The 24,920-nt window shown below is 38.7% G+C and overlaps 2 protein-coding genes across 2 annotated transcripts in view; one reads left to right on the forward strand and one right to left on the reverse strand.

Moving 5' to 3' along the window:
- Window positions 1-29: 29 nt before the first annotated feature.
- BCCIP (BRCA2 and CDKN1A interacting protein) lies at window positions 30-14,854 on the forward strand. The gene is made up of 7 exons (XM_063132803.1): window positions 30-202; window positions 949-1,023; window positions 2,346-2,426; window positions 5,266-5,358; window positions 7,174-7,361; window positions 10,446-10,620; window positions 12,893-14,854. The coding sequence occupies exons 1-7, from the start codon at window positions 56-58 to the stop codon at window positions 13,061-13,063; spliced, it is 930 nt and encodes a 309-aa protein (XP_062988873.1). The 5' UTR covers window positions 30-55; the 3' UTR covers window positions 13,064-14,854.
- The window catches only part of DHX32 (DEAH-box helicase 32 (putative)), a 27,783-nt gene continuing 16,364 nt past the window's right edge, over window positions 13,502-24,920 (reverse strand). Inside the window, exons 7-11 of the mRNA XM_063133266.1 lie at window positions 19,925-20,116; window positions 18,343-18,492; window positions 16,536-16,723; window positions 15,938-16,119; window positions 13,502-13,694 (exon numbers count right to left, since the gene is read on the reverse strand). Of these exons, the coding sequence (XP_062989336.1) occupies window positions 13,502-13,694; window positions 15,938-16,119; window positions 16,536-16,723; window positions 18,343-18,492; window positions 19,925-20,116 (905 nt within the window). The remainder of the gene's footprint in view (window positions 13,695-15,937; window positions 16,120-16,535; window positions 16,724-18,342; window positions 18,493-19,924; window positions 20,117-24,920) is intronic.

Consider the following 24,920-nt stretch of genomic DNA (forward strand, 5'->3'; position numbering starts at 1 on the left):
TCGGCCTTGCTTTCCGGCATCGCGCGCGCATGCGCACAGCTGGGGACGCGGCAGCATGGCCACTCGAGCTAAGCGGAGGAGAGCGGCAGGGCCGCCCGATTGCCGGGAGGAGGAAAGCGGCGATGGAGAGGACTCCGACTCGGAGCTGGACAGCGAGGAGAACGAAGAGGAGGAGGAGGAGGAGGAAGAGGAGCTCAATGAAGTGAGTGGCCGCCATTTCTTTCTCTTCGACTTCCTTCTCAGGGAGCCATTGCTTTCGGAGCAACTTGTGCTGCCCACAGCCGTCCCCGGGCCCAATTCTGTCTCCTTCCCCAGGGGAGTATTTCCCGAATGCGCCTGCAGCTCCTTCCGCTGCATAAGGGCCCCATAGCCGCCGCCCAGCCCTTCTTTGGCCCTCGCAGCCCCGGAACCATCCCGCGTCTCCCTTCCGACAGAGTCCTGATTCTTTTCTCTCACAGGTATAGGTCTTCTAGTTTATATGGCCCTTCTCTTCTAGACGTTATCCTTCCCGGCCTTATGAAGCAGTAATAAAGATGGGGGACCTCTGAACATGTGCAGAGTGCGGGTCCTTGCTAGCAGCGGCTCCTTACGGCCAGCTTTGCTGCCAAGAACGCAAATCACAGAGGCTTCATCTCTCTGAAGCAACTTCCCTGTGGTTTGACAGTTTTACCCCCTTTGGGGAGGAGGGGGTCATCCTAAGTGCACGAAGCTGCACAAAAAGAGGGGACATAAATACTCATCATAGATTTTCTCTCTCTTCTTTTTAGTTCAGGCAAAACAGTTTAGATTAATATTACAGACACCACAAATTGGCAGCTATACATGTTAAGTATCTCAGATAAATATTTCTTCATTCTATCTTTGGGATTTGCCCCCCATGAACTTCTTGTGAGGTAAACATTTCTTGGCAAGTTTGGGTGTGTGATTCCTCTTATGTTTTATTCACAGGAAGTAAATGTTGAATTTGAAGCACATTCAATATCTGATAATGATAAGAACGGAATAAAAAAATTACTACAACAGGTACGTATGTCTGCGCTTGTGACATTTGCTTGTTGCTTTTGAACATTAAATATCATGAAAGGAAAGACCATTAATATTGTGAATAACTGGAGTGAAATTACTATCACCTTTGAGTGACTTCTTGTTTTCCCAAACTGTTGGAGCTGTCTGGTTGACTCATGGGCTTGTTCTGTTGCATTGTGGAGCACTTTCATACTCTTGATAGTTTGAGGTGACTGTATTCCAGCTGTTATTTTTAAAGCCTCTGTGGGACCGTGTGTGTGTGTTTAACCTTCTCCCCCATGCCACTGGCATTGGCCCTGAAGCACTCTTTTTCAAGGGGGGGGGGCAATTTCAGTAGAAAGGGAGGGTGCAGATCAAGGATCCCTGGCAGTTTATATAAAGAAAAAGACATGGGGAATTTTAAACGTGGGCTTCAAACACACCATTGGGTTGGAATCCTATCAGGATTCCTGTCAGCCTTCAAACTCAGAGGCTGACAGGAATCCTATGCAGAGCAGGAGCAGCATGGGGGTGATCTTTGCCTCCATGCTACCTCTGCTGTGCATTTTCGCTAGATGGGCGTTTTTGCCTGTCTAGCTAAGGCTCTGTGGAGGGGTAGGTACAGAGGATGGAGAAGGGTGGGAATAGCTCCCTGCTTCCTCAGTCCTCTCCCTTCCCACAGAACCGTCCCCTTTCCATCCTCTCCGAGGTTGCATTTGTGACCTCTGAGAGGCAGCTAGCGCAGTTCTCTCTGCGCTAGCTGCAAGGAAGAAAGAGAGGGGAGCTCAGCCTCCTGGGTCTGAGAACAGAGTGCTGTCTCCGAGGTAGGAATCTGAAATATCCTATGGCCACCCAGACTCTGTCTAGGGACCATAAGATTACTCTCTAAACGTAAGATGTATTTTGACCCTTCCTGGATACTTTGACATTTAAACATTCAGGATTTTGAATCCTAAATTGGCATAGCCACAATTTTTTTTCATAACTGCAGGTCACACCACTATTCTAATAATAACTCCATAGGAAAGCAGGGCTGTATGAAAACAATTTAAGAACATTAAAATTGTACGAACAGGCAAAGAAGATGAAAACAAGCTGTGGGGAAATGGGTTAAGTATGGTGAAGTAGGCAAGATATGTTAGTACCTACATTGGCCTTTAAATACTGGCCTCATGTTGTGTTTTCATGAAAATTAATGCTATGGCTGTCTCTAGCTGTCCAGTGCTACAATGCTATAGCTAGAAAATCAGATTTCACATAATATCTATTTTAATACATTGTTCATTGTAGAAATTGTGTTCTTTATAAAGTCTACAGCATTCTTCTCCCTCCCCTCCCAGTTGTTTCTAAAGGCTCCTATTAATACAGGTGATCTGACTGATATATTGATACAACAAAATCACATTGGGAGTGTTGTCAAGGTAAGATATTGTCTAACTTTTAAGTTAGTACACTGTATTTTCAGTGCAGAATAGGACAGTTTGTAGCATATATCCATAGTGAGTTAACAAGAAATACTGGTCTCTTTTCTTAGTATAGCCTTTGAGACTAAAGCATGTGTGCTGTACAAAGGCCATTTGTCCGCAGCACACAATAAATAAAGACTATATGAACACAATTATTTCTAAAGAAAAGCAAAATGGACTTCCCTCTTACTGCTATTATAGCAATAGTCTGATCTAGCATTGGAAGCGTGATCATTCTTGATAAACAAGAGTAATGGAATGGAAGCACATTTCTCCAGGTCGCTAAGTGTGGTCATCCTAAACAAGCCCATACAGTAGATCACAAACAACTTCTAGGCTATTCAATTTAATTTCTGAGGAAAACAAAAAGGACTTGAGTGCAGGGCATTGCTGTGAAGAAGTGCTACATGAGTGCATTAATTTTATTATTATTAATAATAATATTAATAAACATTATTTCTTACCCACCTCTCCATTTTGATCGAGGCGGGGAACAAAAGTAAATATGTTATTGTTAATATGTTATTATAAACAGTAAATGTTATTATTATTGTAAATATGTATACTTGTGGTGGTTTACAATATACTAACACAATAAAACACACCATAGCAATATAAAGTATATCAAAACAGTAATAGGTTCTAGCATAGTTTTTGAAAGGCCCTAAAAATACAAGGCTTGCTTCATAAAAACTCAGCAAGTCAAATGCTTGCTGAAAAAATCTTTTAGCTAGGTGGCAAAAGATCAAAGGGAAGATAGAGCTACAGATTTCCATAGACTGGCCCTGGCCTGGGGAAGGCTGCTTCTCATTTCTCAGTCAGTCACACCTCCATCCCTGATCAAATACAGAGGGTACCCTGCAGATCTTTAAAAGAATGTGCAAGATCATATGGGAGGAAGCAGTCCCTCAGGTATCCTCCATGTGTGTTTATGGAGATTTACTTTCCCATACTGAAAGCATAACTTTTTAAAAAGTAAGAAGCATTCCAAGTAACAGAAAAAAACTACATATGTTCCTTACATCAGTGTTGGCCATGCTTCTGAAGGCTAGTTTCAGTTTTTTCATAGTAAACTGCTGCAAAAATCTACAAAACCATTTTGATCAGAAACAATGGCACCAAAAATGACAATCCTGCCTGTGAGCTTTATACATATTATGGACTTGTATTTGGACATTTCCACACTTGAAGCCAGAAATAACTGAGTTGCCAGCTGTATATACTCTCCACAATCCCACTTGTCCTGATATGATGGCCCTTTGCTCTGCTTGTATGCTAGTACCAAAATATGCTCCTTTTGCGGGATGGGACTCTTACGTAATATATGGAAAGTCAGTGACCAGCAAGGAAGCTCCAGCAAAATTATACTATGACTGGTGATAGTTAAAGATTCTAGGGGCAATTTTATCATTTCAGATGGGAATTCATCTACCTGATGGAACCATGGAGCAAATGGGTCACAATTTTGAATTATATCTAATGAACATGATACTAATGGAAAAGGAGAAGTTTACTATAGCTGATAAATTATAGTGATATTTCACAGAGTAAATTGAACTGTTGAAGTGTACCAATTTCATGTAGCTATAGTTTAGTGGAAAACTGATGAAGTACCATTAGAATTACAAATGAAGTTTTGGTACATTTATTTATTTATTTATTAAATTTATATACCGCCCCATAGCCGAAGCTATCTGGGCAGTTTACACTGTCTTTATTTTCACATATAATATTCCAAGGAATTGGGACATCTCAGAATTTAAGAATACTCTTTCCCAGACTGGCTGACTTTTAAATTATGGAATAGGTGGGAAGATTGCACATGCAGATGGTGTTCATATGGAGATCTGTTCTTTCACAGATAAGCTGCAAGAAGGTTACGCAACAAGATTCTGGGGCTTTTCAGACAACACGCTAACCTGCACTCAGTGGTTGAGTGTGGGTTGTTGTAGTGCGTTGTCTGAATGTTGGATTGTTCAGAACAATTAACAAGCCACACTGCTTGGCTAACAAGCCACCCTGAGGACATTCAGGCAACAGACTAACCCAGGTCAACAAACAACCCATGGTTCAATGGCAGCCCACACTCAACCACTTCACAGCTCATCTTGTATATTTACTTGGAAGTAAGCCACCAATGTGTTTAATAGGGCTTGTTTCTGAGTAAACATGCAAATGATTGTGCTGATTGTCTCTTATAGTCTCTTAACATTTTTGCACCAGTTGCATTGGTTATCAGTACATTTCTAGGCCCAAGTCAAAGTGTTGGTGTTAATGTTTAAACAGTTTGGGATCAGATTACCTTAAGGACTGTGCTCACCTTTATGATCCAGTCTGAACAATAACATTGCTTCAGAAGCAGACCTTGAAAACATATCTCTTCAATACTGCCTTTTCCTAAGTGTGATTCTGAACAGCTTTCTCATAATAGTTGTATATTTTTCTGGTGTGCCAAATATATCTTTGCATTGTTCATTTTGTGTACGTTGTTTTGTGAGGGCTAAGCCTTGAAGAAAGGAAAAGAACCTTTTGTGCAAGCACTTGAGTCATTACTGACTCCTAGAGGGACGCCTGCTTTCGCTGACATTTCCTTGGCAGACTTTGTAGCGGGGTGGTTTGCCATTGCCTTCCCCAAGCCCTGAAGAGTGGCTTATAAATACTTTGAATAAATAAACAATGGGTACTAATAGATGATGATACTGGCAGAATGTTTTAGATGGGCCAAAATCCTTAATAGCAGTGCTTAAGAGAACATGCAGCTGGTTGTGTTTTTTCCTTATTTTCTGTTTAACAGCAAGCAGAATTTTTAGAAGATAGTGATGCTGATGAAGATGATGCTGATGAGGTTTTTGGTTTCATAAGCCTCTTAAACCTAACAGAAAGGAAGGTCAGTAATAATTATTTATGATGAACCAGTATTAACTTAATTTGGCAGTGATATATCGAAATTGTGTTTGCTGGAGGTAGACCATTAAAAACACTCATGTTTACTTTGTGACTTTACACATGCAATTAGACTGCATTATTATAGTTATTTAAACAATAATTAAAATCATGATTGTCTTGAAAGAATCTACTATCTTTAAAGTATCAACCTTGGCTAAAGTGGAGAGCTTTAGTTGTAGAATCATAAAATCATAAGAGTTGGAAGGCGCCACTCAGGCGACAGAGTCCAACTCTGCTCAGTGGAGGAGTCCAGCTTAAAGCATCCCTGACAGATAGCTGTCCAATCTCTGAATGCCTCCAGTGATGAAGAGCCCACCACTTCCCTGGGCAGTTGGTTTCATTGTCTGACTGTTCTGACCATTAGCAACTTTTTCCTGATGTTACAGACTTGGATGATAGAGAATAAATTGTGGCCATCTTCTGTGTAACAACCCTTTTTAGCTACATTTCCCTCCTCAGTCTTCTCTTGTGCGAATTTGATAAAAAGAATACTACTTCAGCAACATTTCAGGTAGTCTGTCTTGCCGCCTTTATTTTTAACAAGTAAGCCTTGGTTGTCTGTAGTTTGGCTTTGAGTTTTAAGAATTTGGCAAGAGCTGTGACACTGGCCTGGTTCGCCTGAAATGGTAACCCATAGTTTATTTAACCTATGATTTGATTATTGAACAAACCATGGCTTGTTTTCTAAATCACTGGGTTGATTGTTTCCCTCCTCCATCACCCACTCCTTCCTTGTAGCCCAAATACCTTCGTGGCAATGTAGTACTGGCATGTAGAGCAGCTGGGAGAGGGGGCTAGCACTCTTGCCCGCCTCCTGTGTAGCCCGAAGAAATAACCTGTGACAAACCCACAGTTCTGGGTTTGAACACAACAAGCCATGGTTTGAACAATTCAAAAGTTCACAACCAAACAACGAACTATGGGTTCTCTTTCTGGGTTGTTCATGGTTAGCAAACCATGTTTTGTTAGCATGGCTGGGTTTGCACATCACAAGAACCCCGAATTCAACAACCCATGAGTTAAATAAACCGTGAGTTTAGCATTATGTGTGAACAAGATCACTGTATTAGAATGCCATCAATGGTGTTAATATCTGTTAAGTCTTTCTGTGGCTAAGTAAATGGTATTAAGAGCTGTGGAAAGGACCGTGATGAATGAAAGATTATTTCTGTGGGAAAAGATCATTGTGGTAATGGAATGGTGTTATCAGTAAACATTAATAAATTCAATATGATCCAGAAGTGTTGAACTTTCAAAGTAGTTACCCTCATTTATAGATGTATAACAACAACTACAACAACTGTAAGGCATGGTTAATAACACTACTAATGCTATTCCTTTGCCACTAGTATCATTTATCGATGTGAAAAATCTGTTGTTTGTGTCATATTTTTGTTCAGGTTGGCACTAATGTGAATGTTAGCATATTTTAAAACTTATTTGTTATATTAGGCAATTTATGCTGAAAGAATTTCATATTTTTGTTAGTAGTTTCTAGTCATATGGCTGCTTTTGTAGCTCCAAGTGGAATGCAACTGCTTTGTTACCACTTTAGCCATCCTGTCAGAATTAATGCCCCCATGCCCATCTAAGGATTGATTAAATAATTTTAAACGAAATCCCTACAAATCATTAAAAGTCACAGCAAGAAATTTCCCACAGTCCTGTAAAACAGTGCCCAGAAGCTCTCTTCACAGGTTGTCTTATGTAAATAATTATTCTGTATTGCAAAGAACATCTATTCTTTGATTCTTAGGGTACTGAATGTGCTGAACAAATTAAAGAGCTGGTTTTAAGTCAGTGTGAGAAGAACTGTGAACAGAGTATGGTTGAACAGCTGGATAAACTCTTAAGTGACACCACCAAGCCTGTGGGCTTCCTGCTAAGTGAAAGATTCATTAATGTGCCTCCCCAGATCGCTCTGCCCATGCACCAGCAATTGCAGTAAGCGCTTTTCCAAAATCATTTTTGAACAGTAATTTTTATCCTTGGATGACCTCTGAAACCTTGTTTAAATGGAAATGTGTAGAATGGGAGGAAAAATAGAAAATACCATACATTTAAAGAACATTACCTGAGAAGCAGAAACAGACATTTTAGTATTGTTGTCTTATGTGGCTTTTAGTACAAGCATTCAGTGTTCCGTGTAATGGGCCACCTGTGCATGCCAGCCACCATTATGAATATGCAAGCTCCGGCCAGGGATTGCCATGGTTTGTTGTGTCGTCTCAACCCAAGCAGCGGGAGTTATTTGAGGGTTAAACAGCCCTCGCATAACGCTAAAACAAACTCTGGGTTATGTGAAGGTTGTATAACCCTCAAATAACCCCCCACTGCCTGGGTTCAGCCAACACGGCAACCCCCAACCAGGGCTTGCATATTCATAATGGTAGACAGCACATGCTCTGATGTCCCAAGGGTTAATTAACCCACAGTTGCCTGTCATGTCATTGTGAATATTATTATATGTGAAAACTATAAGGGATGAAAAGGGTTTCTTAAGATTATTCAGCAATGTATTGGATCCAGGCAAGTGCCTGTTTGTTTACCCAGGCATTTATTCATGGTTAGCTAGATCTACTGTTGATTATTTGTTTTCTTCGCTGATTGTCTTTTGGTTTTATTAGAGGCTTATATCTTTTATTTTATTGTTCGTTGTTTAAATATTGTGGATACCTGTCCTGGAGATTTTTTAATGGGTATTTAAATAAAAGTCTAACTAATGAAATAAATAACATAAATATGAATGCTGAAGTTCATGAGGCATTTGGGGTACAAGACTGAAGGTTTGAGATTATGTTCCTGTGGAGTATAAAGTCTTTTGTTGGAAACAGAATTTTGAATTGTTAAAGTAACCAATTAGTGTGCGTGCTTGTTCAGTAAACACAGGACTTAGGAAGTTGGAAATTTGATTTAAATTACCTTGATGTAAATCAATCCACCTGCTTAGAGTTATAGGCTGGGAAGGAAAATGAAAGAGGCGGGTGCAGTCTTCTTAGCAAAACCTTGACTTAACAGAAGGCAGCAGTATGGCAACTGTATGCACAGTTTTATCCCCACAATGCGGAGAACTTGCCTAGAGGTGGATTTTCCTCATCATAGGTGAACAGACAAGTAGCTAACTTCATCTCTTGTTCATAAGTGAGTGTTGGTACCAAGTGGAATACATCCAGGTTTCATGAATCAGAGCAACAAGAGCGGTGCAAGAAGCTGATGAATCCACAAAGCAGTGATATTTATGGCAAAGTAGAGACTGCGCTAGAAGATACTGTAGTGGTAGGGGGAGACAGAAGGAGACTGTCAATAGAGACGATGCAATGTATTTTGGAGCTTCCGCTAGAGATTTCTTTGTGTTTAATTGGGGTTTCTCTTAGGCCTTAGCTAGACCTAAGGTTTATCCCGGGATCATCCCTGTTCATGTAAATGACACACAGGATATCCCGGGAGCAGGCAGGGACGACCCCAGGATAAACCATAGGTCTAGCTAGGGCCCTAATCTACCACTAAGGAGCATTCATCTGCTTTTTTTTTTAGGAGAACTGTAGTTCTCTGAGAGATAAGCTGCTGCTACTTTTGAAATATAACATAAACCAGAAAATGGCTTTATGGATTTTGGTACTGTATTTTGTTAAGTGAAATATGAGCCATTGATATTCTTAGCAAACTTGAGAAGTGAATGAGTACCTTCAGCATGAGTGTGTTCAGTCATTCTTTTGCTTCCAGGAACAAGAAAATGATAAATTGCTTTATACAGAGTGACATCTGTTCTCACGTATCAGATACAAGTTTGTTTATGCATTGGGGAAAGAGAGAAAATGACCAGTGACCAATGTAAAACTAAGAAACCCTACTGGTCTCCTTCATATCACTTGAATCCTTTGCCACCATAGCAATCACCAGTTTCTGATAGAATGGTAATTATTCCAATTGTGTGTATTTAATGGTAATTTATCAAATATTGTTAGGCCTAGGAAACTACTCTGTGTACAGTGAGGTAATTTTCCTACTAGGAAAGTATTCTATTCTACACATCTTATTCGTGTTTGAATTTATTTGTCCATGGCTCAAAGGACACAGTACTATATAAAATACAGCACTGCAGAATACAACATAGCAATAAAAGCAAACCAATTGGGGACACACATTTACAAAAGGTCTGTAACAGCTAATCTCCTTTACAGCCCACCACAGGCATCTTTAAACAGTTACAAAACATTTTCTGTGTTGCTTCTGTGATGGCCAACAGGTCACAGATAATATCAGTGACGCCTCAATATTAACATATAAAGGAAGTAGTAGTGTATGTATTCATGTGTCTCTTTACTGGAGTTGGGTAAGTAAGTGAGACAGAATTTTCATTTGTTTGTTTTTTATATGATTTCAGCAAAGCAGCTGTTTCCATAGAATGTGTGGTGTGAATAGAAGGTAGAAGAAACAGACACTTAATAGTTCTAAAGCTCTGTTGTTCCCTTTAATGTTCCAACAATATCGGAAGCATTTGTTGCTCAAAATGTTTAATCCCTCCTCTTAAGGCAGGGGTGAGCAATCCATGGGCCAGGTCAATCTTCTACTGCTCTCCACGCAGCCCCTGAGAGGTGCGGAAACGGGATTGCTAGGGGATGGGAAAGACTTTAGTCTCCCTAACCCCCAGTGAATTCATCTTAGCAGGCAAGGAGGGGAGATCTAAACCACCTTATTCCTGCCTGCTGAGATGGGGTGGAAGAGTGTATGTGTGGTCCCCACCCTGCCTCTGGCACTGTGTGTGACCCTTGGGGCAAAAAAAAAATTGGCCTAATCTGTTTTAAGGTCTGGAGGAGCAGTGTGCTTTTGTGACCCTCTGAGGATTATATTGGCACATGAGAGAGCACTGTTGTACCGAACCAGTTGTCTTTTGCTAAACATGTGTGAATCTCTAGTCTGAGGACTGAGCACAAGGCAAATACTTCACACTTGATCTTTACTGTAGTTATACATAAGTTTGAGTGGCACATGAAGAAATCTTTGATGTAAACATGTGCTTATTTCTAGGAAAGAACTGACGGAAGCTCAAAAAACAAACAAGCCTTGTGGAAAATGTTACTTCTATCTTCTAATTAGCAAGACTTTTACTGATAAGAAGAGTAGTGCTAGAAAAAAAGGAAGCAATGTCCGCCAGAAAGAGGAGCTGATGTTTTCAAATGCTGAGGATGAATTCTTTTATGAGGTGAGATGACTTATTGGTTGTTCTATTTCCTATATGCACTTCGATTTGCACCAGAGATCATTGAAGATCTGAACTTTCTTTCTTATGCAAAGTTAAATGTGGTTAAAATAAATTGTTTGGCTTAGGACCATTGCCCCAGTGGTGACCTTACCTGTACCTTGACCCAGACAGCACCTGGTAACTTTGCACTTGAGGAATTAGAATGTAGCAATTCAAATTGTGGAAATCGTTCTTTCAGTCTTGTTTTTGAGGTGGCATATAAATGTTTTGAACAAGCTAGTGCCTTCCCAATGTTTTGGACTACAACTTCCATCAGCCCTAGCCAACATGGCTAATGGTCATTAATGAGGAGAGTTGTAGACCAAAACATCTGCAGAGCACCAGGTTGGGGAAGGCTGGTTTAGAACAATATATGATAAGAACTCCACCTATCTCTCCTTTGCTTACTAGCCTCTTACTTGATCTTTCCTAAATGGTCAAGTCTGGCTTTCTTTCTGTGTGCAATGAGGGGAATGTTTTGAGTGTTAGTTTACAGATTTGAAGTATTATTTTTCTTCAGGCGTATTGAAGAGAAGAAATCTACAGTCTTAGGAGGAGTTAATGTGAATTGATGAACTTAAGCCTTGTGTATTCCCTCTGAGATCTGGACTTAAGTTATCATAAAAAGTTTTGGCCAAATTAATTCAGTCACCTGTGTGACCATATGCTTCTCCAAAGTATTCTACAAATGTATTTTTTTACAAACCAGTGGTAAACCACAACACCTCTAATTACAGCAGTTCAAAGAATTCTTGGGTAGCTTAGGCAGATGTTGGCGAAACTTGGATGTCTCTATTTAAATCAGGGATTGTCAATTTATGGCCTGTGGGGGGCCATATTATGTGGAGACCCAGGTTCTCAAAGCTTGGTAGAACAGCAGTCTCTCGATATTAGCCTTACTGGCTGTCAAAAAATTGTATGGAGAGAAGGGAGGGACAAGGCAAAGAAAAAGAAGAAGCATCCCCCATGCTCCCCAGCCCTGACTCATGTCTTCCTGTAGCTGAATAGGGAGTGAACTGGATTCTCCCACCTTTCAACTCTGAAGCAGTTGTGGGGGCTTGTGCCCGGCTGGTAGATGGGGAATAGCACCTATACACTGCTTTCTACTGTCAGGGATATTTATATGCACAAATGTTGCCTGTGCTGATTTGGGTAGTGGCATACAGTGAGCTTTTTCTCCCCTTTGTGTGTGCGTACTATTGGCACAGACTCCCTCCTGTCCTATTCTCTCCCACACACCCTTAACCTTCTTCAGTAGCCATAAACAGTGGACCCATTGTTCTGATACAAAGAATTTGTATTCTTCAGATATTACCTTATAATTTCTTAGGAAGAATTACTTAAAATTAAAAGCACTTGTAGATGTGTCAGATACTTCAATGTGTTCTTGTTTTACAATACTTGTTTTCTAGACACATCCACCCAGATTAGGGCAGCCCAGAACTGCAGTTAGTTCAAGCAGGCCAGACAAAGCAAACTCATGCGTTTACCATATACTAGTAAACGCATGAGTTTACCACATACTAGTTTGGTGGTATTTTGCCATTTTTGGATCTGATGTAAATGTAAATGAAATGAGGACAAGGACAAAAAACAAGATAAAATGTTTACTTCCACTTGTTGTGGAGAGATTTTAAGATACAGAAACAAATTTCTTCAGCAAGCTGCAGTATTCAGGAGTTGGCACTGGGTTACGTGTTAATTTTTCATGGCCTTTACCATCTCATGACATCACACCGGTCCTTGCCAGAATACTTTTAACAAACTATAATATCTGGTTTGGAACAAAGTTTCAAATTGAGAAACTGTGAAAAAATAATATAATTTTCAGGCACACTGTTCTTAGAACAGTATGTGGAATTATCTAAAAATTGCAGAGGTTAAACTAAGTTGTCCAAAGCCACATGTAAGAAGTTGCTGGTATTCACTTAGTCTACTGGTTCATGGCATGTATCCAGATTCTGTTCCTGGATGTGCAAAAGGACCTTCTGCATCACCTATCATCGCATAACTGCATACAAGCGTTCCTATTAGTCCAGATATACAGTATATGAAGCACTGCATGCTAAGTTTTGTAACAAGCTACTTGCATCTCAAGTTACATCTGATTTTAATCAAAATGGCCTTACTTGGTTTTATTTTATAGACAATATAAGCTATATACATACTTTTTTAAAAAGCAGTAGCATACAAGTGGAATTCTTCTAAACAGAGCCTGCTTATTTTGTTTTAGAAATCACTTCTGAAGTTCAGTTACTCGGTAGAAGAAGAAAGTGACTCGTGTTTGGGAGGCAGATGGTCTTTTGAAGATGTACCCATGAAACCTTTGCGAACTGTGATGGTAATCCCTGCTGACAGGATGGATGCCATCATGGATAAGCTCAAAGAATATCTTTCTATCTAAACAACTTTTTGTGCTAACAGTTTTATGAAGTCACCCTGTAAGACTTGCTTGACTTTTAAGCGGTGTCTGGAACTTTTCTATATCAATTCTGCACTCTTTCATGATCTCCTTTTGTTTCTTCAAAATATGTCAGTTATACAAGTAGCCACATGCAACATCTGCTGTTATGAGATGGCATTTAAGAACATTAGTATGATTACAAGTGGAATAAAAAAAAATCAAACCTAATCATTAAATAATGCTGGATACTTTTCTAAACAGCTATACATCATTTCCATATTGCCAAAGGTCATAGAAAAATCACTTATTCTCATTGTGTTTTGTTGTAGAATATCTGATCACTTACCACATCTTATAAGACTTATATTGTAAAAACTGGTGTTGGGGCATATCCTATACATACAGGTTATGTATACAACATAGTTTGGGATAGGAAACTTATTGAATAATACATCTTTGTTCAGTCGGTATTTCAAGATATTTTTCATAATTTTTATCTTCGCTGTTTGCTTTTTGTTCCTTGTCTGTTACTGAAATGGGTGATAAATGATTGATTACTTCCTGCAGAATAGCCTTGCTCTCACTAGCAGGCAGATTGCTAAAATAGTATTGAGGTACCAGCTCCACAAACCTGATAAGAAACAGAACAAAGAAAGGAGGGTATATTATAAGGCAACAATTTCTTCGTATTTTGTATGACTGTTTTTATTACTCATGTAACAAATGAGTAATATGCAGACACATTTGATGTATTAAGTATAGAGATTCACAGTTGGAATCCAGGATTGGTTCCAAAGAAAATATTCCATGTAAGCGTATACCCTTTAAACATCTCTGTGATTTAAGATGCCCCCTCTGTTCTTCAAGTAGTGGTGCTATTAGGCTTTCAGGTGTTGCAAATTGCATATTAAATACAGAGTAGTTCTATATTCTATATTTGAGCATATTCTGCGCAAATTCTACCTACAGCTTTAGTGCATACCCTATTGAAATTCAGGTAAGCTGTGGAATAACAGCCTTTTTTATCTGTTTCAATTGATCTGAACTAGGAAGAGTTTCCTGCTGCTATGCGGATTGTTACTAGCCCACTGCCCACACACATCAATGCAAGTCATTTGTGACACATCAACCGCATAAAAAAAAGGGGTGGGGGAGCCAGTTGATTTCCAGCCTACAAAAACTTCCCTGCCTAGTTGCCTCCAGGCAATTCTTACTTACCACAGAGAGGAGTCAGGAAAATTTAAAGCCTGATGTGTTGACAAAATATAAAGCAGGCTTTTTGATCCGTGGACAGATGTGTGGTTTTACACTTTTTAAAAATATTGTTTCACTTGGGTTTTATAGATGTATATTAATTCCAAAACATACCCTTCAATTTAGAAATAGTACAGTCAATTCTATATTATTAAAAAGAGACATTATTGTGTTTTGAACTCCATATTTAGGGAAACATAACATGAAATTAGTAACACAGGACTGAAGCAGCTGAAGGCTGAATGTCCCACTTTTAAATTCCTAATTAAAAATGTAATCCCTTATCCCATGGTTCAGTAAGTGAAATGCTTTTAACTAAAAATTATTTTAGATTTTTATGGAAAGCATTTCTGCAGTTCAGCCATGCTGAGCTGCAAACCTCAAACCATCTGTACAAGAATAGTCTCCTTGACTTCATAATGAGAATATATATGACTGTAGTCTCTACATTGTCTGCTCTACAAGGACCGTTTTTTAAACCTAGTTTAAAATTTAGCACTGGCAACAACAAAAATGAAGTTAATTTAATAAAGATCTTGGGGAGAGACTTAAAGCGTGGCTTGGCTGGAGGGATCTTTCTCATTATTATTATTATTATTATTATTATTATTATTATTATTATTATTATTATTATTATTTACATTTATATACCGTCCTATAGCTGAAGCTCTCTGGGCAGTTTACAAAAGTTCTCATGTGTTGCTAACAGGACTTCTATGATTCCTAGAAATTAATAGATAGGTATCTACCTGAGTAGGGTTATCTCACTGGTTGAGTTTTGTATGCAGAAAGTCCCTGATTCAATCCCGGATATCTACAGTTAGGGCTTGGAAACTCCTGATTGAAACCCCAGAGAGCTGTTGCCAATCAATGTAGACCATACTGAGCTAGATGGGCCAACGGTCTGACTCTGTAGAGGGCAGTGTCCTGTACTCCTATTCCACTGAAGGCAAGTGTTCAGCAGACCTATCAACATTTTGAACATATCAATGGGAGATGATGGGATGCTGAAATGCTGGGACCTAAAAGTGGAGATCACTCAGGGAGCTAGACTCAAGCCTTTGGTGTCCCTCACCACCAACAGGAATCTCTAGCATATCATTTGAATAACATCCACATAATGTACTAATTTTCTAAAAAGCCAGGAATGTTTTCAGTATCCATGCCTATCACCATTCACTGAAATTGAAAACAATTGAAAATGTCCGTGGAATCCCAAAACAAAATGAATCAAGCAGCCTTGTGCTTTATATAGCATTTCAATTTCTTTGGCTAAGTCAAGATTTATTAATGCTCAGTTCAGAAGATTTGGGTGTTTCATACTGTCATAAGTAATGCCAGGAGCAGAATTCAGAATTGTAAGAGACACTGGTCAAAATTCACAAGCAACGTTTCTTGCATAAGCCTGGATGCCTGAGTAGACTATTTAAATCTCTTCCAAAATAGAATTCTATCATGCCATCCAGTGAAATAAAAGGCATTTACACAATAGCACCTGCATTCTCTTACAACTCCCATTTCTTTCAACAAAGCTTATATAGATGTTTTGTGTTAGATTGTGCTCATAAATTGAAATTGTATGACAGAAAAAACAAAAAGTCCCTGCTTTCTTTTACTTACAGGTCAGGTGATATTGCTGAGAGGATTTTTATAGAGTTGTTTTCAGCTATACTAAATTCGTGGAATACAACCCACTCTGGGATCCTTGTGGTGTTGTAGTATATTGACAAAGGTTGAAGCTGAGCTACTTGCCTGTGTGACAACATTAAATAGTTTCCACAGCCATCCACATCACGAGCAATCTAGAATATGAAAATGTGTGTTTAAATTACATGCAATTTACTTAAACTTACATCAGTGCATTAAAGCCTGCATGTAGTTATCCACTAAATAACAAAATACCATAAATTTATAGTTTTGACATGGTTAAAAGGTCATGCTTCACTATTAATAAGTTTATAGCTTTAACAGTAAAACCCTAGTTCACTTAGAAATGTAATAAATAAGTTTCATGGCCTTATTCCGAGGTAAGTGGGTATAGGATTGCAGCCTAAATGAACTAGAAGAAGATTGTATTCAAAACTATAGGATTAAAACAAATGGAAAAACAGGAATTAAAGGAACTGCATTTTCAATGCAAATCAAAGGTATGTACTTGGATTAAATTCAGTTTTTTCTATCGTATACTTGGACGAAGCTATCCATTTGTTTTGCTTACTTGCATAAAGTAACCAGACAAAAGTGCTTTCTTTATCTTCATTACATTTTCATTCTGTCCAAAAGCAGGTGCTGAAATTGGGAGTTCGATTCGTCTCATAATGTCATCTAACTCAGCTCTGATACTTTCTGCTATCTTTAGTGCAAAGCAGTTCAGAAAATAATCTTGACACCACTTTTCAATATAGTCTGGGAGGAAAAAATGGTTAAATTCGTTATTTTATTAGGGAATCCCATTTGTAATTATGGAGATTTACAGTATCATCTGGCAGAAGCACCTTTTGTGGGTTTAAGGCTACGATCCTACAAACACTTATCTGTGACCAAGTCCCATTGGACTTACTTTCATAAGTATAAGATTGCACTGTAATTCTTGTTTTTAAACAGTCTGGAAAGTACCATAAGCAATGCACACATAGTTTCAACAATGAAATGCAGGGAGCTTCTTTTCCTTCTTGCCTTGATTTCAATTTTATTTACTATTTTGCTTTACCTACTTCTAATTTTAATCCTTTGTCCGAAATTATGCTGTTGTGCTAGTTACCTTGCATAACATTATAATAACATTTCTTGTTTTCTTCATTGGGTGATTTTTCCTTCATCATATATCTTTAATATTTGATACTCATTTTTTAAGGTTCTCAATAGTTTGGCTTTCCATATCCCCTTTTTTTTATCCCACTCTTTTATGGCCTGTTGTTGTAAGGCCGAATATTTGCAGAAAAGGGCAACTAAAATGATCAAGGGTCTGGAGCAATTTGCCCTACGAGGGAAGGTTACAATAGCTGGGATTGTTTAGCTTGGGGAAAAGGCAAGTAAGGGGAGACATGATGGAGGTGTACAAAATTATGTATGATGTGGAGAATGTGGATAGGGAGACATTTTTCTCCCTTATAATACTAGGACCCAGGGTCATCCCATGAAGCTGATTGGTGGGAGATTCCAGACAGATAAAATGGTATTTCACACAGCGCACGGTCAAACTATGGAATTTGTTCCATAAGACGTAGCGATAGCCATCGATTTGCATGGCTCTAAAAGGGGATTAGACAAATTCCTGAAGGAGAAGGCTATCAATGGCTGCTAGCCCTGATGGTTCTATGCTACCTCCAGTATTATAGGCAGCATGCCTATATTCACCATTTGCTGGGTAACATGGGAAGGAGGGTGTGTTGCACTCATGCCCTGCTTGGAGGTTTCCTGTGGGCAGCTGGCTAGCCACTATGTAAGCAGAATTTGGACTAGATAGACCCTTGGTCTGATCCAGCATGGCTCTTACGTTCTTATTTCTTCATTGAATGTATTTGTCCTTGTTTTCTTGCTTCCCTCTGTGCCAGGATATTTAAGAAAGCATATTCATCTCTCTCTCAGAAAATGACTTAACACAGATCCCTGTTCATCTACTTTCGTAAATATCTTAATTCCCTTACCTTGCACTTTTGATTGACATTTTTTAAACAATATACATCTATATTATACTATATTAACAATGCAATCCTGTACGCGTTTACTCAGAAGTAATGCCCATTGAGTTTAATGAGACTCACTCTAAGGTATATGATTGCAGCCTAATTTACCATCTTAAATGTAAGTGCATCACTATTATCGATGACTGTTCTTGCACATATTGCCATTTTTTCCCATTCCTTTTGCTTCTTAGTTTTTAGATTGTAATATACTTTAGGGAAAGACCTGTGTGCTTTATCTTTAACAAAGTACACAGTTTAGCTGTATATGCTATAAAAGTAATAGCTATATGAATTGTTCATAAGTATAAAGTATAATTAAACTATTTGGCGCACACTTACACTGGCTCATGGCATTTGTACTAGCTTCCTTGTAAGCATTGTACACATTGATAAGAGTAAAATGATCTCCTGCAGGATGCAAGAATTTTTCCCGACAAATGATTGCAATCTCCTCTGTTCCCTGTGGTGGGTTTATAAAGCAACTAGGAGCTTGAGTTGAAAAGAGAAGAGAGAGAGAAAACGTAAACAAGGTGACAACATATAAGAAAATGTGCTGAATACACAATGTAGTCAATGTAATAATTTTGGAACAGAAACTGGGTCCTCCACAAAAACTCTGGTTTATGCTCTAGTCATCTTCTGCTTTGACTACTGAACCCTTTGTCTGGACTTCTGTAGTTATATCATGCTCCTCCCAATGGGGGTGAGGGCCAGGGAGGGGAGAGAGGCGGGGGAAAGAGAGAAAATTGGGAGTATTGGGCAGAGAGAGGAAATGAGACAGAAGGACACACACAAATGGACATAAGGGGAAATACATAAGGAGAGAGAAAAAGGAAAAGAACTGAATTGATGTATGGGGATTATTGGTGTGCAATACAGCCCTGGGGCTCTAAAAGGTTCCCCATCTCCACAATAAAGCAAAGATATCACAACTTCTTTCCAGCTACACATTGTTGAGGAGAAATGTGAACTGTTGGTGCCCAGACATTTTCCCACAGGCTGAACTTGACCTAATTGATGTGTTGCTACAATTCTAGAAGAAAAGGTTCATTAAAATCAGCAGGATTTATTTGTGCTTTGGAGAATGTGACAATACATCTGGGGTGGAGAACTGAAGACCTGAAGGCCAAATCTGGCCCTCCAAGTTTCCTCAGATGACCATGCCCCCTTTCCCCTGATCACCATTTGATGGTTTTCCAGCTTTTGCATGGTCATCACCCCCATTATAAAAGGTTGAAATGCCTCTCCTAAGGCTTAGCAACTGGAAGTAAGAGTTTTAAGCGAAAAATAGAATGGCATTTTTTAGCGTTTTGGCTCCACCCCTTTTACCCTTGGCCCCACCCACCACAGGAATGCACCCTCTGAGAGTTTCTCTGAAATTGAATTCAGCCCTCAAGCTAAAGAGGTCCCTCGTTACCATTAAATCCTGTGCATGAGTTTATCACATTAAAGAGCAAAGTTCTATTGGCCTTCATAATCTTATCATTAAAAATTACATCAGAGAAGTGAATAACCTCTGCAATTTTTGAGCAAAGCAGAAAATAACGTTTAAGTCTACATTACATTAATTTTGAGTTGTGTAAATTTTAGGGTTCCAATATTTAACCAGTTTAATCAGATTAAACAAGGAAATGTTTCATTGGTTAATTTATAAGGGACCACTGTAAGTGATGAAGGGCACACCTCCCTGTTTTTAGTGTTATTTTTGGTTCAGATAAGTTCCTGAAATGGGGAATAAAAACAATATAGGTGGTCTATCAATATACTATTTTAATTAAATTTCATGTATTAGTTGGTTAAAAGGCAATCTATGAATCAACTGATCATTCATTAATTGGTTGACCATACCAGTTATTTGTTATTATACTGGACCAGCATAAATGTGGGCCTGAGTGGAAGTCACAAGTGTCTCAGAAAATACCTGTTACCATGGCAGCAATGGTGAGCATTTCCTCTACACAGTCAAATTCACAGGAAGCTAAAATAGCCCTTGACAGCTGTGGATCCACAGGAAACTCTGACATTATTATTCCAAATTCTGAAAGGTTTCCATCATTGTCCAAGGCAGCCAAATAATCCAGATCTTCCAAAGCCTGCATGAGATTTTCAGGCGCTGGGACAGGTAGAAAAGCTTAAAATAAGTGACATACATTTTTACATTCTGTCAGGGTCCTGCAAAACACTCAAGGAAAATTGAATGGCAGCTACCTAAAGTCAGCTACTCACAAGGTAACATCAACTGACACTGGGAGACTCAGCAAATTGCAGACTTGTTTGACTAAGTTTTGTCTTAGATAAATTAGTGGAAATAATTATTAAGGCTAGAATGATTAAGTACACAGGGCTAGATGCTGGTGAAGAATCAGAATGGCTTCTTGAGAAGGATGTCTTGCCTCATCTGTTTCAATAATTAGACTCGTCCCCCAAAATAAAATGGCTTGAAGTGAGTATCAGTCAACTAAACAGAGTATATAACAATCCTCTTAACATATTTCATTAAAATAAAACAAAATTGAAACTAAAATAATTCTTACAAAACTGAGCAACTGGTGACTTAGCCCTGACTTCCAATGGTGTTTTTTTAAAAAATATATAAATCTTTAGAAATAATAAATTAATTGAAGTGCTTTCTCCATTTTGGAAAAACTCATTTTAAGAATGAAAATGAAACCAAGCAGAGGAACACCAAGATAAGAACAAAGCCTTAAACTTCATAAAAAGAACCTGTGAAGAATAAAATCAGGATATCTGTAGTGAAAAGATGGCACAGAAATGTGAGCAGAACTGATTTCAGTTTTGATATTGGAACAATTCTAACAGTAAAAGTGGTTAGCAATAAAATAAAGTTGATCAGGTGTTATAATTGAAGTCAGGGTTTCTTGAGTAACATCAGTGGCAGTTCTGGGCCATCCTGTCCAGTGTGTCAAACAGCAATCCCTCCTTGGAAGCAGCTGCACCACCCCTCTCATGTTATGTGCTGTATTATTAGTAATGTTTTGGTTGAACCCTTGGCTTCACAGCAGGACCAGAATGGGGTGCCAGGGTGTGGGGAGAGAAACTATCACATACAGGTTCTAAGTGCAGGCTTACTTCTAGACTCTTGACTGATGGATTGGTTTGTCAGAGGATTCAAACCTCAAGGCACAACCTAGTGTTGCTCCTCCTAGTGGTGTGAGTTCTTCTTGGAGAATGTTTGGTCGCCGCTAACTACATTAGTGTAAATTCTAGCATGTTGTCAGCTGGACCGTAGAATTTCTGAGAAAAGCTGCAATCCTCTGCACATTTACTTGATAGTAAATTTCATTGAATTCAGTGAGGCTAACTTCTAAGTAAACATGCACAGCATTGAGCTGCATGTTGGATTTGAGAACTATGGCCAATCAGCTTGCATTGTCTGGCAAATTAGCTTGTCATCTATGCAGCAAAGATTCCACATGTTTATCTAGAGATCTAGTTGAATATTATTAGAATTCAGATCCCTGCCTGCACATGATGAAGAAGAGAGAACATTTATTAACCAGCCTGCAAGGTTTAATGCGATAAAAGATGAGTCCTTGAGAAAGTCAAAGCATTGAAGAAGAAAACAGGTTGGACGTTTAAGGGTGGGGGGGAGGAAGTTTGAGAGTTTTATCACTGAGCCATGAAATGAAAAGTAACAGCTGATGAATGGGAGAAACCAAGAGCTGGTGACAGAAAATAGGGACACAAGATTTAAAAGGTGGGGAACATGAATGTCTACTGAGTTTTCAAAGTAATTACCTGGGAATCATGGCAAACTAATTTCTATAAATCAATAAAGCAGTTTGTATTGTGAGCTGAATATATGGCTATTGTCCTTAGAAGCATCTGGCTCTGAAGCCAATTCTAGTCCCAGGGGAGTTTAACTGCTTTGCATTTTTATATCTTCGAGTTGGTTGCTCTAAGACTGAGAAACAGGAATGACTCTAGGCTTTTGCTTCAGTATTATAATAAAAAAGTGCTTGTTTTTTTTTTATTATATTAGAAAGGACAAGTTAATAAATGCAGATTATACAGGTGAAGGAACAGTAATAAAATAAAAGAAAACCTTGAATAAGATTTTCAGTTATTATTCTGCATTTGCAGGCACAAATACAGCCAATAAAAAAGTCATTGTAAAAGTGGCAAAGGTTCATTGGAGAATTCTTTACGGCATTGTTCAGATTTAAATAAAACTCATCATAAATAAGAGAAACAAAAGCAACTTCCATAAAAGGCTTTTCTTTAAAGGGACAGGGACATGTAGCGCTTGATAAAAAGAGGTTTTTAACAATATGCAGTGTCATTTTTATTACGTCTGCCTGCCAAGGTCAGTGTTGCTGGGAGTCAAGAGGCAAACTTCATTTAGGGCTGTGTGAATCAAGTTCTACCACAGCCACTGTGTACTGAAAAGAAATCAGCCATAGAAAAAATTAAACAACATTATTTTCCCTCATTGAACCTTAGGTGTAAAAACAAAATGTTGCTCAGCTAACATATTTCTGCCTGTAGAAACTAGTTAGATATTTAAAGTGTTGTATTTATTTTTAAATGATTCCCCCCTTTCTATTGTGAATATCAAAAAGCCAAGATATGTGTAGCACCATTACTAAATTATGCATTTTTGTAGATAGGAATAAGTCTCCACTTACAAGGAATATCAGGTAATGCAGTACTACTAAGCAATTAAATGTTAGCAGTATATTAATGTAATGCTGAGAGTGAGTCAAATTTCTGCAAAGTAAAGATGAAGTATAACTATAATGGTAACTATAATGGATCTCTAAAATGACATTGTAGAGGAGTCTGGCCAGAGAAGCAGCAGCTGAAGTAATTATCTCCTTTAAAAATGAGGCTCCTGATGAACTGCAATTGAGGCAATATACTTAAGAACATCCCCCACTGGATTTGACCAATGACCCATCTTGTGCAGAATCCTAATTTGCACAGTAGCTAACTGGATACCTTCAGAAATCCCACAAGCAGGGCTTGAAAGCAACAGCCGTTTCAAACAAAAGAAAAAGAGGAAAAGTTTTTTTTAAAAAAACTTACTTGCCACATTAATACCCCACCTTTCCTCCAAGGAGCTTAAAATGGTGTACATGGTTAATCCCCCCTCCATTTTAGCTTCACAGCAGTATTGTCAGATATGTTATGCTGAAAGCTAGTGACATGTCATGAGCTTTATGGCTAAGTGGGAATGGGAACCTGGGTTACTCTGGCATTCTAAACACCATGCCAACCTTTCCCAACCTGGGTGCATTTTGGACATCACTGACCATTGGCCAAGGCTGATGGCACTGTAGCCCAAACTTCTAGGAGGAGGAGGCTGCCTACCATGCTGTTGCTCCTGAATTTAGAGGCATACTGTCTTTGAACATGGAGGCTCATGACTAACAGCTATTGATTGACCTATCCTCTGTTAATTTGTCTAATCCCCTCTTAAAGGCATCTACACTAGTGGCCATCCCATTTTGTGGTAATAAATATTGTATGATGAAGTACCTTATCTTTTCTACTTATCTACTGCCAATAATTTTAATTTGATGACTGCAAGAACTAGTATTATGAGAGAAAGAGGAAAACTTCTCTCTCTGCATTTTTCTCATGCATAATTTTATAAACCTTTATCACGGATTCCATTAGTCATCCTTTTCTAAAGTAAAAAGTGCCAAATGCTTTAATCTTTCCTCATAGGAAAGGTGCCCCCAACCCTGGATAATTTGGGATGACTTTTTCAGTTCTACAATACCGTTTTAGAAATAGGGCAATTGCAACTATATGGAGCATTCAAAATGTGGATGTACTTCCACAACTGAAGGCCAAGAAGACAGCCATTCCTTAACACACTAAAAGTTTTCTTCCCCCAAATATTATGTTACAGTTTCAAGGACACAGTCCAGCTAACTACACTTAGTCCTACTGAACTTAATGGGCATGCTAAACAGCACTCAAAGTTGCAGACATTTCTTGTCCCAAATTTCTCTTACATTATTTAATTAACTGTGACTTAATGATCCTATTGATATCAGTAATATTTCTTGGGAAGGTAATAAAGATGCCTTGAACCTGATTTTGCCCACTTGTTTAGCTGAGACTGCTTAAGCAAAGAAACAAGTAGAAAGAATTATCAGAGGGGGAAAACTTATATTAATTGGACATGGACAGTAAAATGATGTCCTTAACATATTAAGATGACAAATAAAGTCCTGCATTTTTTAAGTAAAAAATCACTGGTGTGAGATCAAGTGATAATCTATGCAGTTAATATTATCCATCCAGTTAGACCATGTTCTTCTGCTGTATGCAAAATCCACCTTTAAATTATCCTAACCAGCAGTGAAAGCAGACACACAATGCTTGCTGCAAGCCAAACCAGAGGAAAGGACTTGAATGACAATGTTGAGAGACAATGCGCTACAGAGGGTGGGGTGGGGGGAATCCAAGTGCTTCTCACTCCTGTTTCAAAGCAAAATCTCTCTGTGTTCATATACGAAATGTTATTTTCTGTGATTTTTTATGGCTTTTAAAAAGGCATTTTCTTTTAATAAGGTCAAAACAAAAGAGATAGATGCAATAAATATGGAAATTCAGTAAGAGTACTTATTTAAGTTGGTAAAAAGTGATTGATTGGAATTACTCCATCTTGCTTTATCATTCATAGAGGTGCAGATTATTATTTTGCATGGCACTGCTCAATCCTGGGGTGGGGTGGGGTGGGGGCATTCCAGGACCCATAGGATATGGCAGGTACACACACACACACACACACACACACACACACACACACACACACCCCTGCCACCTGACCCCAAGGCTACAGACACATCTATGACTTTGGGAGCGGAAAATCCGAGCAGAGATTTTCCCTACCCCCAACTTCACACCATTCACAGCCGCTGCCAAAAGCTCCTCTTCCG

The sequence above is a fragment of the Elgaria multicarinata genome, chromosome 8, assembly GCF_023053635.1.
Source record: "Elgaria multicarinata webbii isolate HBS135686 ecotype San Diego chromosome 8, rElgMul1.1.pri, whole genome shotgun sequence".
NCBI lineage: Eukaryota > Metazoa > Chordata > Lepidosauria > Squamata > Anguidae > Elgaria > Elgaria multicarinata.